This window comes from Corylus avellana, chromosome 6 (genome assembly GCF_965113065.1).
Source record: "Corylus avellana chromosome 6, dhCorAvel1.hap1.2, whole genome shotgun sequence".
Taxonomy (NCBI): Eukaryota; Viridiplantae; Streptophyta; class Magnoliopsida; order Fagales; family Betulaceae; genus Corylus; species Corylus avellana.
This window is the reverse complement of record NC_142495.1, coordinates 7,379,847-7,391,912: the sequence shown is the minus strand read 5'-3', so window position 1 is coordinate 7,391,912 and position 12,066 is coordinate 7,379,847. Positions and strand designations below refer to the sequence as shown.

The window sequence follows — 12,066 nt, the reverse complement described above, 5'->3', positions numbered from 1 at the left end:
ACATATGCCTGATTAATATTAACCGCCTTGGATGTTCATTGATGGCCTGGTAGGGCTAAGTCAGACTATGGTTCAGTCAGACTTAAGGAAACGCATGCAATTCCCAGGGTTTAAGCCAGCGGATAGGTGCTACTATAGTCACGCTTAACTAGGATAGCCACAATTTGTCTTCCTGGCCTATCCTGTAGCTTAGAAAAAAAAAAGAAAAAAAAAAAAAGAAAAAGGTACTAGTATAATCTTGTGATTAGTTGTGTATATGTGTCTTTGGAAACACTGGCAAATACATTGGAAAATTTCTTGCAGAACAATTTTTGGAGAAGCATATAAAGTTATAGGTTGTGCAGAGTTGATAGTGAGTTCCATAATGAAAAAGAGAAAAAGTGAGATTCTGATTAGTCACAAGTGTAAGTAAAGAGGCATGACCCTTACTAGACTGGCCAAAGCTTGCCACCAAAGAGATGATGAATGACACTGGGGATGTAAAGGGAAGTCATGAGCAGAAAAAGGGAGATGGAAAAAGAAGCAAAAATGCCTCGATGATTCTCCGAATGTTTGCGACGTTTAAGACATGCCATCATTGCTGCTCCTTATGCTTTTCCTTTTTAACAAATTTTTATCATAAACAAACAGACAAAATCATAATTCAAACACAAACAAAGATTATCATATATACATACAGAGGAGCTTCACTTACCCTTATTACTTTGTTATGCCAATGGCAATTTCTCCTGAACCAGTGTCCGAAAATCCGATTGATTTCCGTGCCCCGCCGCCTTCTCCGATAGCTGCCGGCCGCCGATCGACCGTCACCAATGATGAAATCCTCACTGAATTCCTCCATCACTCGCTGCGTGTTCCCGACCTCGTCTTGCCCGATAAGGTCTTTCCCCGCCAAAAGTTCATCGAAAGCCCCCCGGTAATTGATTTTCAATCCTTAAATTCCAAGGAGAGTGATCCAATACGCAAGATTTTGGATTGCATACCTGGAACTGGGTGCTTTCAGCTAGTGAACCACGGAATTCCACCTGAAACTATAAGTGCAGCATTGGCGGTGGCCACTGGAGTTTTCCGTGTCTCGATGGAGAAGAAGGCGGTGGTGACGAGGTCGTTGGAAAGGCCATATGGGTTTGAGGAAGGTCATGGAGATGAGGCTGAGAGTGAACTTAGTGAAGAGTTTGTCTGGTGTAGAGATGAAGGCTTGAAGTTGAAAATGGAGGGAATTTGGCCACTTGGGTATTCAAATTTCTGGTAATAACTGCCTTTTCTTGTCTTGTCTTGAATATATGGCTTCTAGCATTTGTGGTCATTATGTTTTAGCGTTAATTTTTGTCTAGGAATAAAATATATGTCGTTTATTGTTAAAACATACATTAACTATATGATTATGGTGATCAGAGAATACTATTATAGATAGGCTTTTGGATCCATTTCTTTGCTTTCTTTTTTTGATCCTTGTAGCAAGCATAAGAATCTATGGTTAGTGCTAGGCAATCAGAATTCCTAGCATTACCAACCCAGCTTTCATAATACACCCTGTTGTTTGTGATTATGAAAATTTTGGTACTTGAAGAATTTGGCAAACATGTCTGTTCATCTCATGGTGCTGAAGGATTGAGCTAAACACTTGTTTAACAATGAGTGCAAGGTAATTTATATGCTCAATGTGTGATATGATGACATGATGCAATTAATCAGTTTAAGGCCAACATGATTTACATTTCTTTAACTAGAAGAACACTCTGCAATTAGGATGTTTATGGATTCAACAAATTATGGACCAATATCTCATGCCAAACTACTTGCGATCTGCAGTGAGAAAATGGAAACCCTTTTGTGGGAGATAGAGAAGGTTTCTGAGAAAATTCTGCTAGCCCTCTGGGAAAGTTCTCTAAGAAGATCAATATGTGGAAATGATATGATTCATGGGCAAGAAGTTGGGTCAGTTTGTTGTCTCTACAAGCATAGCAGGAATGTTCCTGCTGATCGATGGTATGATGTGATCAGGATGCTGATAAGGGGCACTGATTTCTCTCATGCTTTGTGTTTGCATGTATGTGATGGGGCTTCAGAGTTCCATGTTTACTCCAAGAAAGGCTGGGTATCTTTTATCCCAGATAAAGGTGCTCTAATCATCACAGTTGGAGACCAAATCCAGGTAAATTTGGATGCTGTTTTAGCTTGCCTAAAGCTGTAGATTTCAGGTAGCCCTACCAAGCTGCAAATGATTGATCTTTTTCCATAAAGAGCTCAAAAGCCATGATTTAGGCCTTTGACATCGCATAAATACTGCAGCCTAGATAGAAGGCCATTTGTTGGAACATGTCGATGAAATTCATTGATGACAAGATCCACCATTTTTATATGATGCTTTTATTCATACAGTTTCTTTAATGTTGTACTGAGCTTGTTTTCAAAATCATGACAATTAGAGGCAACCCCACCATCATGTCCAAGAAAACCTTTGTTTTACATCGTTTTTATTTTTATACTAATCTCTTCCTCTCTCTTTTCTGGTCGAGTAATATGTGTAATTCCATTGTCGTGATCATATATCTCTATTATACTCTTACAGGCATTATTGAGTGGTGGGAATTACAAGCATGTGATTGGAAGGCCAATCTTTGAAGATGAGAAAGAGGACTGTATATCAATGGCTTTCCTCTATTCCCCTTCAAGCACCATCAACACCAGCTACTCCAAAACCAACGGGAAAAAGTCTGTTTCTCTGGGCCAACAAGCCTTGGTGGCTTTAGTTTTGACTCTTATATACCAATTTTTTGCTTACATTTTTAAGAAATTTTGATTTTGTCATCTTTCCATCAATCAATGGGAATAATGTATATACTTTTACACTTTGCCTAATGGGGCAAATGTCATTTCAATGAGGCCAAGGGATGGGGATTGCGCATGACATGGTATAATATTCAACATTTTGGCATCTTATGAATCCTCAAGTTCTCTGTTACGCTAGGGATATGATTAATAATGAAAACTGTTAAAATATAAATTAAATAATTATTTTATTTATTTTATTTTTTTATTGATTTAAACTTTTAAAATAAGTGGTGATTTAACATAATATCATAGCATACGTTATGAGTTCAAACCCTCACTCAAAACTTCATGTCAGAGTATATTTGGGTTATCCTAAATTTAGAGATTTGATGAGATTAAATTAACACTAAACGTAGGGATTAGATTGGATTTGAATAAATTCAAATCATTTGTAACCTCTATAAATAGAGCCTCTTGTACACAACCATATTAAGTAATAAGACCACAGTGTAGCGCTATAAGGCTCTAACCTAGTGATGGACGTAAGTATCTAACACTGAACCACCTATAAAATCTATTTGTCTATGTTCACTCTTTATTCCGCTTTTATATTTTATTTTTCATTGTAATATAAATTTCTTCAATTTACTCTTTATTTCCGTTAAATATTTCATGTGTCGGACATTAGTTATTAAAGAGTTTAAACCTGCATGTGAGAGAGCTTTAAAATATAAATTAAATGATAAAATTAACCACTTTCTCCCGCGCTTAGTAAATTGACCATCAAAGCATTATATTTTATCCCAAGATAGTTACAGTCGGCCAGTAAATAGCATTCTACCTTTTACTTTTTACATAGTGGAAAGTATTTAGCAAAATCAAACCATTAACATTAATAACCCAATGTAAAAGGCATTTGGTTCTAGTGATCAAAGTGTTCATCCTCTTTGTTAACGAGATTTTGTGTTGATTTATGAGTAGATGATTAAATTTATTATTTTTTTATTAATTTAAATTTTATTTTAAAAAATTATAATTTAACACGATATCTGAACAAATATTTCAACATAGAGAAATGCTACATAAACTGATTCATCCAACAAACAAAAATGTTACATAGGCTCTGAAGTGCTCGCTCATGAGTGAACATTTGAGAGTAAATAATTAAAAATATGTGTAATATTCCTCCTTAACATAATATCATGGCAAAGATTTTGAATTCAAATTATAATTTTACAGTTTACCCAAATTTAATTAAGTATTGTAGACGTTAATTTCTCATTATCGCTATTTGTGCTATCATTTTTTTTTTCCTGAGCAGTGCGAACCAGTTTAATAGAGTAATTCTTTATTCTCTTTTCATCCCCAAAGCTTATGAGGGGATGGAAATTGACTATTTGACTAGAAAACTACACTACTTAAGATTTGAAAGGATGAAAGAGGGTAGAGAGGTTATGAATAGAATTAATCATTTTAATTAAAAAAAAAATCAAAACAAAAGAAAAACAAAGTGACGTCGTTTTTCTCTTTTTCTCTTATGCTAATGCGACTGTGGCAGGTTCCGAGTGTCACTGAAGATCCACCCAGCCTCCGACAACGAAGCCTACCACGTGAGAGAAGACACAAAAACAAAACCTAGTAAAAACTACTGACACGGTGTCACTTCCTCTCTATCCGTCAGTTTCCGCTGCTTGACAATCTCTCAGCAATGGACGGGTTTGGGCCGAACAATTACGAGGATTCTATTTATGAATTCACTATAGCTGAGGTAAGTCATCTGCCTCTTTGTCTATGCCTTTGAGGGTCTGTCATTTCGCAGGAAATTTAACAATTTATTAGCTCTCACATCTTCTTAACTTCCGTTTTCGCTGGTTCAAATGGTTCATTATACGGATTTTCGATGCATTCTAATGTGGTATTTGTGGGTTTTATTTGGTTTGCCAATTCATTTTTGTATCTAAGCTTTTGGGTGTATACATGGCTACCAAACTTTGATATTCAGTATTACTCGGATGGTTTTCAAGCATATTCTGAAATTTTAGAAGAAAAACCTTTCTTTTTTTTTTCTTTTTTTTTTTTGTTGGGGGTAGAGATTGTCTTGATCATATCAAGGTTGCAGCAGTTGTTTGACGATTTTAATGCATTTGCAACTCCAAATTTATCTAAAGGTGGTACTCACTACTAGTCATGACGGAGTACTGGACCAACAACTATCTACATCTGCTTATGTTATTCTTATGAAGCTAAATAACTGCTAATCTCAATATGAAGAAACGCTTCCTAATGTTTAAGAAGCTAAATACCAGCTACTCTCAATATGAAGAAACGCTTTCTTTAGTCATAGTTTCAAGTAATCTTTATCAATGAAACAGTTAAAAGAAAGAGCAAACATAGAATCGTACAATGTTTGTGAAACTTTACAGAATCTAAATCCCAACATTATGACTCTCCAAACTTACAGAATCACCAACTTTTTGCATAGCCTAGCACTGAACCAACATCCCACAAACCCTTCTCAAACCTTCTATCAAACACCTCCTGGCCTCATCCAAACAATAACAGAAAAGAATTCCAAAACAAAAACAAATCTATAATACCAATTAGTGATATCATAACTTATCATTTAATCTAACAATAAATCTATAGACTACCTACTTATTCATTAAAATAGGACATAAATTTCATACAAACCAGTCTAATAAAGTGACATCTGTTTCTAAGACATGTGAAAAGCGCATGCTATTTTTAATGAATAAGTAGGTAGTCTATAAATATCGATGTACTCATGTGGGTGACGATCAACTTAATAAGAATTTGTTTTCTAGTAAATTTTGTGAGTTGCAATTACTCTGCCCTGGTGTTGAGAAACCATTCCCTTGGTGTGACGCCAATTCCCCTGGTGTGGATATGCTTTCCAGCTGATCAAAGCATTCTAAAGACAAATTGGCAGAGTGCAACAGTCTTTCACACTTCGACAAATAAGCATGGTCCTTCATTTTTGCAACGATATACGGCACCCTTGGCTCATATGTAGATTACTTGAACCCCAGTAGATGAATATATTGTGTTCTTTTAATTTGCACCTCACATTAAATATTTACCATCACACTGCTCTATTTTTGTCTAACTTCTATAATGATTTTTATGTTGTGTCCTTTCCCAGATTATAAAGATGGAGAATATATTTAAGGAGATTGCAGAACAATCAGTGGGTCAGGAGTTTTGCCAAGATATTGCAACCAGTTTTAGGTGACATCTATTTCACTCATATCTTAACCATAATTTATTTGAATGGAACCATTTTTAAAGTTTTAAACACATTATGTGCTTCGTTATAACTGGGTTTAACTGACCATCATATCATATGCTTTTCTTCCTTGGCTTTCTTTATTATTGCAGTTGCTCAGCAAGTCGTGCTGGAAAATCTGCCATTACATGGGAGCAGGTTTTTCTATTTCTTTTCTCATCAAACTCTATTATTTTCTTCATATTTGAAACTTTGTAACTCTATCTTTTTCTTATTGTGTTGTAGGTGCAAACTTGGTTCCAGAATAGGCAAGAGCATTCGGAAGCTAGGCAAGAGCAGTTGGAAGCTAAAGTAACTTCCTCATCTGGGGCCCTGAAATTATTTGTTGATACTTCAGATGCACACATTTCAAGCAATGCACCCGAAAGTTGTCCAACTCCTAAAGGTTAACTTTATTTGTTAGCTTGGCTGGAACTATTGACAAGATATTCATGGCTATATTCTGTTGAGTACTTGTTCTGTGGAGTAAGAATTGTCTTTTTTTCTTTTTTTATGCTAACATGGCACGACATTCATAACAAAGAGAAAAGATAAAAAGAAAAATCACGACACTGCATATTTTGAACTAAGGGAACTCCTAACATGGATTCATATGCTTGAAGCTTGCCAAAAGCCTTAATAGGATGTTGGTCCAGGCTTGGCATATAAAGGTGGGTTTGGTTAAGGGGTCATGCTTGATAATGTCTATACCACAATTGGTAGACTCTAATTCTGAAAAGCTTTGCTATTGCATGGTTGCACATACTTGCATGGTACTTAAAGAAGGTACTTGGGCTGTTGCCCCCAACTTAGGAACTATTATTTTTTTCTTATGAAAAGGTGCTCACAAGTTTCCTTTTACTGTTGTCTAAGTCCCAATCTATCAACCAACCCACGATGTTGGGTGTTTAGTTGTGTAAATTGATGTCCCATTTCAATTGCAAATTGATTGCATGAGTTCAGTTTTTAGTGTCCTTTATCTGTACTAAATATCTGATCTGCAGCATCTTAATTAACTTTAAGTACTATATCTTTTTCTTTTTTTCTTAACAAACTCTTTTGCTTGTTTGTTTGAAGTATTCTCACTATTCCACGATTTCTCTATGTCTTGTCCAGTCTTACGGATTTATCGTTATGCTACTTTTTCTTGCTTAATGACCATTTGAGATGGTTTATTTGTAGCAAGAGAAATGCTACATGCACTTCCAAATGCTTACTCCCAAGTTCACAGTTCCTGATGTAGCAGTAAAAATCACTATTGGATCCTAAATTCAATAGTGATTCATCCAAAATTCAATGGTAATTTTCACTGACACATTAGGAAGTGTATGTAGCATTTTTGTTTGTGGCAATGCTTAGTGCAGCATAGTTTTGGCCACTTCAGTTGTAATAATGCTTATGATATCCTCATGTGAAGCCATGGACGTGCACTATGTTTTAACATGCAATCTCAAGAAACTATTTTCCTTATAGTTGTAAAGTTGGAATCTTCCATGTGATTTAATCCAACAGAAAAGTTCTCAATAGCAATTTTAATACAGGAACAAAGGTCTCAGATATTTCAGAGTTGCAATTTGAAGCTAAATCATCAAAAGATAATGCATGGTGAGAATGCATCTATTAATTGATAACTTCAAATGGCTTATATTTAAATGCTATATATGCTTATTAGCAATTTGCACTCTATACCATGCAGCATTTAAAATTTGAAACATTACTATGTTTTCAGATATAAGCCTTGGCATTATTTTGTCCCTTGTATGGTATAAGAACTAGATTAGCATAGAAAGCAATGACATTGACTCATTAGAGTATGCCTTTTGTGATGTAATGGCCTCGAGCATTTATATATGTTTCTTCGGTTACTGCTTATGTATGGAATGCTTGCAATTCTTAGGAATTTCCAAATGCCAAGGATACAGAAGAATGTGGGTATAGCTATTTTGGGGTCTGGGCATGTTATGATTGTCCAATACGATCACAATTTAATCAGAAAAGATGAATGTATCCAGTTCATTAACCAGAATACAACACAATTTAGTTACATTTAAATTGTTCAGATCTATACTGGCTTGGTTTAAACTTTGCAATTTCCTTAATTTTTTTTCCCTCTAATTGCCCAACTTGAAATCATGAATGGGTCATGTTGGGTGTAGAGGTTGCCGTTTTTTCATTGACATAATTTACTTTGTTTGCACTCTAGCCGATATGTGTGTGCTAGTACCGTTATATGGTTTTAAATATTACCAGCTTCATGCTAGGTTCCCTCTAATCACAACCTTCTAAGCATGACCATTCTCCTTACCTTGCTTGAAGTTAAAATTACCTCGCTTATCATACTTCCAAGTGTATGATATTGAAAGTTTTCAATTGACCAAAGGATCTTCAAACTTCAAAGATAGTTTCTTGTCTAAATTTTCTGCTTCTTGTCTAGTATTGTATGTTAAAAATGAATTAGTTTAAAATAGATCACAAATTGTTGATTTCATATCCTCAAAGTTTCAAACATTTGATGATAATTCACAATGATTCGAGTAGTAATACTGGTTCTTCAGAATACCAGTTCCATGATGGTATTATATAAGTTCAGCATATCTTAGGAGCTCATAATTATCTCTGCAGCCAGGACAGAAATTGATTTCAAAATATACAACCTCAGTTCTGAATATTGTAATGCCCTTTTCAATTGAGCTGGTAAGCATAGCTAACATTTCTATGGCTTTTCAGGTATGATGTTGCTTCGTTCCTCACTTATAGAGTTGCCAGTAGAGGCGAACTTGTAAGACTCGTCATCATTTCCATTATTGTTGTGTGCTTTTGGTATAATAGCAATTTTCTTAACACGGGTCCCTTTTGTTTACTAATATTTGTGAAGAAAAAAAAAACATAACTCTTTCTTTTCATGTCTAGATATGTTAAATGAAAAAGGTCGCATTTGTGAAATTTGTCGCATTAATGTTCTTCGTGAACAGTATATGCTTGGGTTGTTTCAAGTGAGAGCTAGTTTTGAGCTTTTATTAGTATTTTACCCGGTTTGAGTTACATCAATGTGACTGAGGCTAATATAGAAATGAATTTAATTCAATGCAGTATGAAGCTTTGATTTCCGTTGCATTTAGCATAACTAATGTCTCTTTTCAAGAGTGAAAAGAAAGAATTGCGTGTGTATCTCAGTAGCTTAGTTGGATAAGTTGCAGTTTCTGGTGCAAAATAATGGATATTACCTGTAGAAAATAGAAATTTGATTGTCAGGGTCACTTATATTGGGTCTGATTTATCCTGGAAGATTAATAGACTGATGTTGGCAAGAAACCATTGTGGATAAGGAGACCATCGAGGACTTTCTCTGGTTATCTATTGTTCCTCTCTCTCACAATTTATCAGGGTAAGGAAATGGTAGTATAGAAATGCAGAAGGGATAAATGCAAAATCAGTCTATATAGTTGGCCTAAATTACAAATCGCTTCATGTTATATAATACTTATCAAAAAAAGGAAATGCTTCACTTTGCAAAGCACTTACTTATGTGCATAGTCTAATGCGCAATAAGGTGCACTTGTTGAACTCCCATTTTTTGCGGCATTTATCATGCCCCGACAAAATCAATATGCTAACCCCTCTCATGCAATTATATAGTGCAATTTGTGATACTGTCCACCAATGAAGATCATTCTGCATGATATTGTCCAGCCTATGTAAAAATGTGGAATTCTTACATGTTATAGGAAGTTCGTGTACGCTTTGCTGGCTTTGGTAAGCATGAGGATGAGTGGGTGAACGTAAAAAGGGCGGTGCGGGAGCGGTCTATTCCTTTAGAACCATCGGAGTGTTCGAGGGTGAAGGTTGGAGATCTTGTGCTTTGCTTCCAGGTGACCTTTTCCTTCTACTTTTTCCCTCATTATATAAGTCCAATTAGCTGTACAACAAGAATACAAACATGGGTCTCAGCATCCAATTAAACATGATGCCTTTTACATGACGACTTCTTGCATTTGAAATGTCTAGAACAATCAACTCACAGTTATCAGTTGTGTTATCAGTCGACCATTAACTTGGGAAGAAAGTAATGAGTGACCTTGTTACATAGTCAAAAACTCTCAACTTATCTTTTGACCTCAATGCCCTACTTGCAGGAAAGAGAAGATCATGCAGTTTACTGTGATGCCTATGTTGTGGAAATCCAAAGGAAGCTCCATGACATAAGGGGCTGCAGGTGCACCTTCGTTGTCCGCTATGACCACGATAACACTCTGGTAAATTTTGTACAAACATTCAAAATCCTTTTTGTATATGATCATCGCACTAATTTAGAAATCCTGGTTGTGTGATAACTGTAGGCATTATTAATCCTGGCTGATTTCTTCTGTGCTTTTGTACCAGGAAAAAGTTCAGCTTGGGTGGATATGTGGCAGGCCCACACAATGTTCAGCATCCGGTTTTGGTTTCCAAGCTGAGCCGACACAATATGATTCGCAGTCCGCCTTTGATATCCCAGAGGGAGTCAAATTTCCTTTTTAACCTGCATTCAAATCTTATTCCCTTTGTCATTTGTTGTAAATTTTGCTATGAAATGTTTGGTTCGTAATCATAACCTCTGGAAACTTGGATTCAACGTTACAAGTAGTACTTGAAGAACCATGTCTGCATCCTCAACCCGTATGCCGAAGGTAGAATAAAGAAAGTTCAAAGTGACCCGTCGTGGTTCAAAGGAGGGTTACTCAAATGCCTAAGTTAGTGAAGGGCTTTGAGAAGGAAAGTAAACAGAGCGTTTGGCAAGAAGAATGATCCAACATGAGTTTATAACTTTACAGCTTTGTTTAACAGCCCCTTTTTGTCCGTTTAAAATATGATCTAACCAACATCAAGGACTGATGGAAACAAAAAATATGTTGTTGTATGAGCATTCTCTTACCGATTATTTGAATTATTATTCATGTGAAATGTTATTTTTGAGCACTTTGTTGTTTATATTTTTATTTTTCTTATTAGTGCCTACATGTAGTAACCTCATTGATATATTAATTTTGGCACATATTTATGAAGTTTGATAAATATACTTTTGATATACACATATTGTGTTATAAAATAATTTATATATATATATATATATATATATATATATAGAAACTAATAGAAATTTAGTATATATAAAAAGAAAGGGTAAACCTAAGATAAATCTATGAGCAAGCGCACATTATTAAATCTTTTCCTGATTTTTTTTTTACTTTAATTCTTAAGTTTGTCGCAAAATTGAAATTCGTCCTTCCATGAATTTTCAGACCAATTTTGCAACGTTTGATAGTGCCACATCATATTAAAATAATAATTAAAAAAAATTAATAAAAAAAACCTCTTGAGTAGGCTTGGGCAAATTCATTGCCTACCGACTTTTGACTACCTACTGACTTCTACCGACACCGATTAACCAATGAATGGTAGGCGAAACATTTTTTTTATCCGACAAATTCGGTTCAGTAGGCGAAATAAAATTTGTTAACCAAACCGATTTCGCCGATAATTTTCAATTTTTTCACATACCGACTTTACCGAACTGACTTTACCAACTGCCTATTGGTGTAAGGACAAAAATTTGGTAAAATAAGTCTGTAAAATTTCTAACTTTACCGACATTTTGGCAAAACAAAAATTTTTTTACCAACGCTCGGCTTACTCTTGAGAGTAGCAAGGGTGTACTTGCATACTGTAATTTTCTTTTTTTGTAAGTAGAAGTTACTATAGTTTTTGAAATAGAGATAGTAGTTGATATTAGTTGTTATCATAGGTAGGGCTGTAAACGAGCCGAGCTTGGGCGAGCTTTGGCTGTCCAGGCTAGGCTCATTTCTTTTGGAGTCAGGCTCGAGCTCGAGTCGAGCCTGACTTTGCTGCTCGACAGGGTATGTACCCTGCTCAAGCTCGAGCTCGACTTTGTTTTTTTTTTTTTTTTTTTTTGTAATTTAAATGTATTAGATTACAAAAATCATCCAGAATATTTTGCACCTTAAAAT

General features: G+C 35.3%; 2 protein-coding genes across 4 annotated transcripts; both read left to right on the top strand.

Annotated features, from left to right (window-relative positions):
- Nucleotides 1–680: 680 nt before the first annotated feature.
- DTA4 (downstream target of AGL15-4) lies at nucleotides 681–2,901 on the top strand. Its single transcript, XM_059602936.2, has 3 exons — nucleotides 681–1,248; nucleotides 1,813–2,155; nucleotides 2,573–2,901. The coding sequence occupies exons 1-3, from the start codon at nucleotides 710–712 to the stop codon at nucleotides 2,801–2,803; spliced, it is 1,113 nt and encodes a 370-aa protein (XP_059458919.2). The 5' UTR covers nucleotides 681–709; the 3' UTR covers nucleotides 2,804–2,901.
- Nucleotides 2,902–4,365: 1,464 nt separating this feature from the next.
- Nucleotides 4,366–11,014, top strand: SHH1 (SAWADEE HOMEODOMAIN protein). Of its 3 annotated transcripts, none has more exons than XM_088517497.1 (10): nucleotides 4,366–4,543; nucleotides 5,694–5,805; nucleotides 5,939–6,024; nucleotides 6,175–6,220; nucleotides 6,308–6,467; nucleotides 7,603–7,666; nucleotides 8,789–8,840; nucleotides 9,787–9,930; nucleotides 10,195–10,314; nucleotides 10,442–11,014. In XM_088517497.1, the coding sequence occupies exons 3-10, from the start codon at nucleotides 5,948–5,950 to the stop codon at nucleotides 10,577–10,579; spliced, it is 801 nt and encodes a 266-aa protein (XP_088373623.1). In that variant the 5' UTR covers nucleotides 4,366–4,543; nucleotides 5,694–5,805; nucleotides 5,939–5,947; the 3' UTR covers nucleotides 10,580–11,014. The 3 variants fall into 3 exon arrangements, with proteins under 3 accessions (XP_088373623.1, XP_088373622.1, XP_059457315.2); XM_088517496.1 differs by having other exon boundaries at nucleotides 5,601–5,805; XM_059601332.2 differs by lacking the exon at nucleotides 5,694–5,805.
- The last annotated feature ends 1,052 nt before the right edge of the window (nucleotides 11,015–12,066 follow it).

Coding starts and splice junctions, on each gene's coding strand:
- DTA4 (XM_059602936.2), top strand. CDS start 710: ATGCCAATGGCAATTTCTCCTGAACCAGTGTCCGAAAATCCGATTGAT. Junction 1,249..1,812: donor CTTGGGTATTCAAATTTCTG/GTAATAACTGCC, acceptor TGCGATCTGCAG/TGAGAAAATGGAAACCCTTT. Junction 2,156..2,572: donor CAGTTGGAGACCAAATCCAG/GTAAATTTGGAT, acceptor ATACTCTTACAG/GCATTATTGAGTGGTGGGAA.
- SHH1 (XM_059601332.2), top strand. CDS start 4,484: ATGGACGGGTTTGGGCCGAACAATTACGAGGATTCTATTTATGAATTC. Junction 7,667..8,788: donor TCATCAAAAGATAATGCATG/GTGAGAATGCAT, acceptor ATGGCTTTTCAG/GTATGATGTTGCTTCGTTCC. Junction 9,931..10,194: donor ATCTTGTGCTTTGCTTCCAG/GTGACCTTTTCC, acceptor CCCTACTTGCAG/GAAAGAGAAGATCATGCAGT.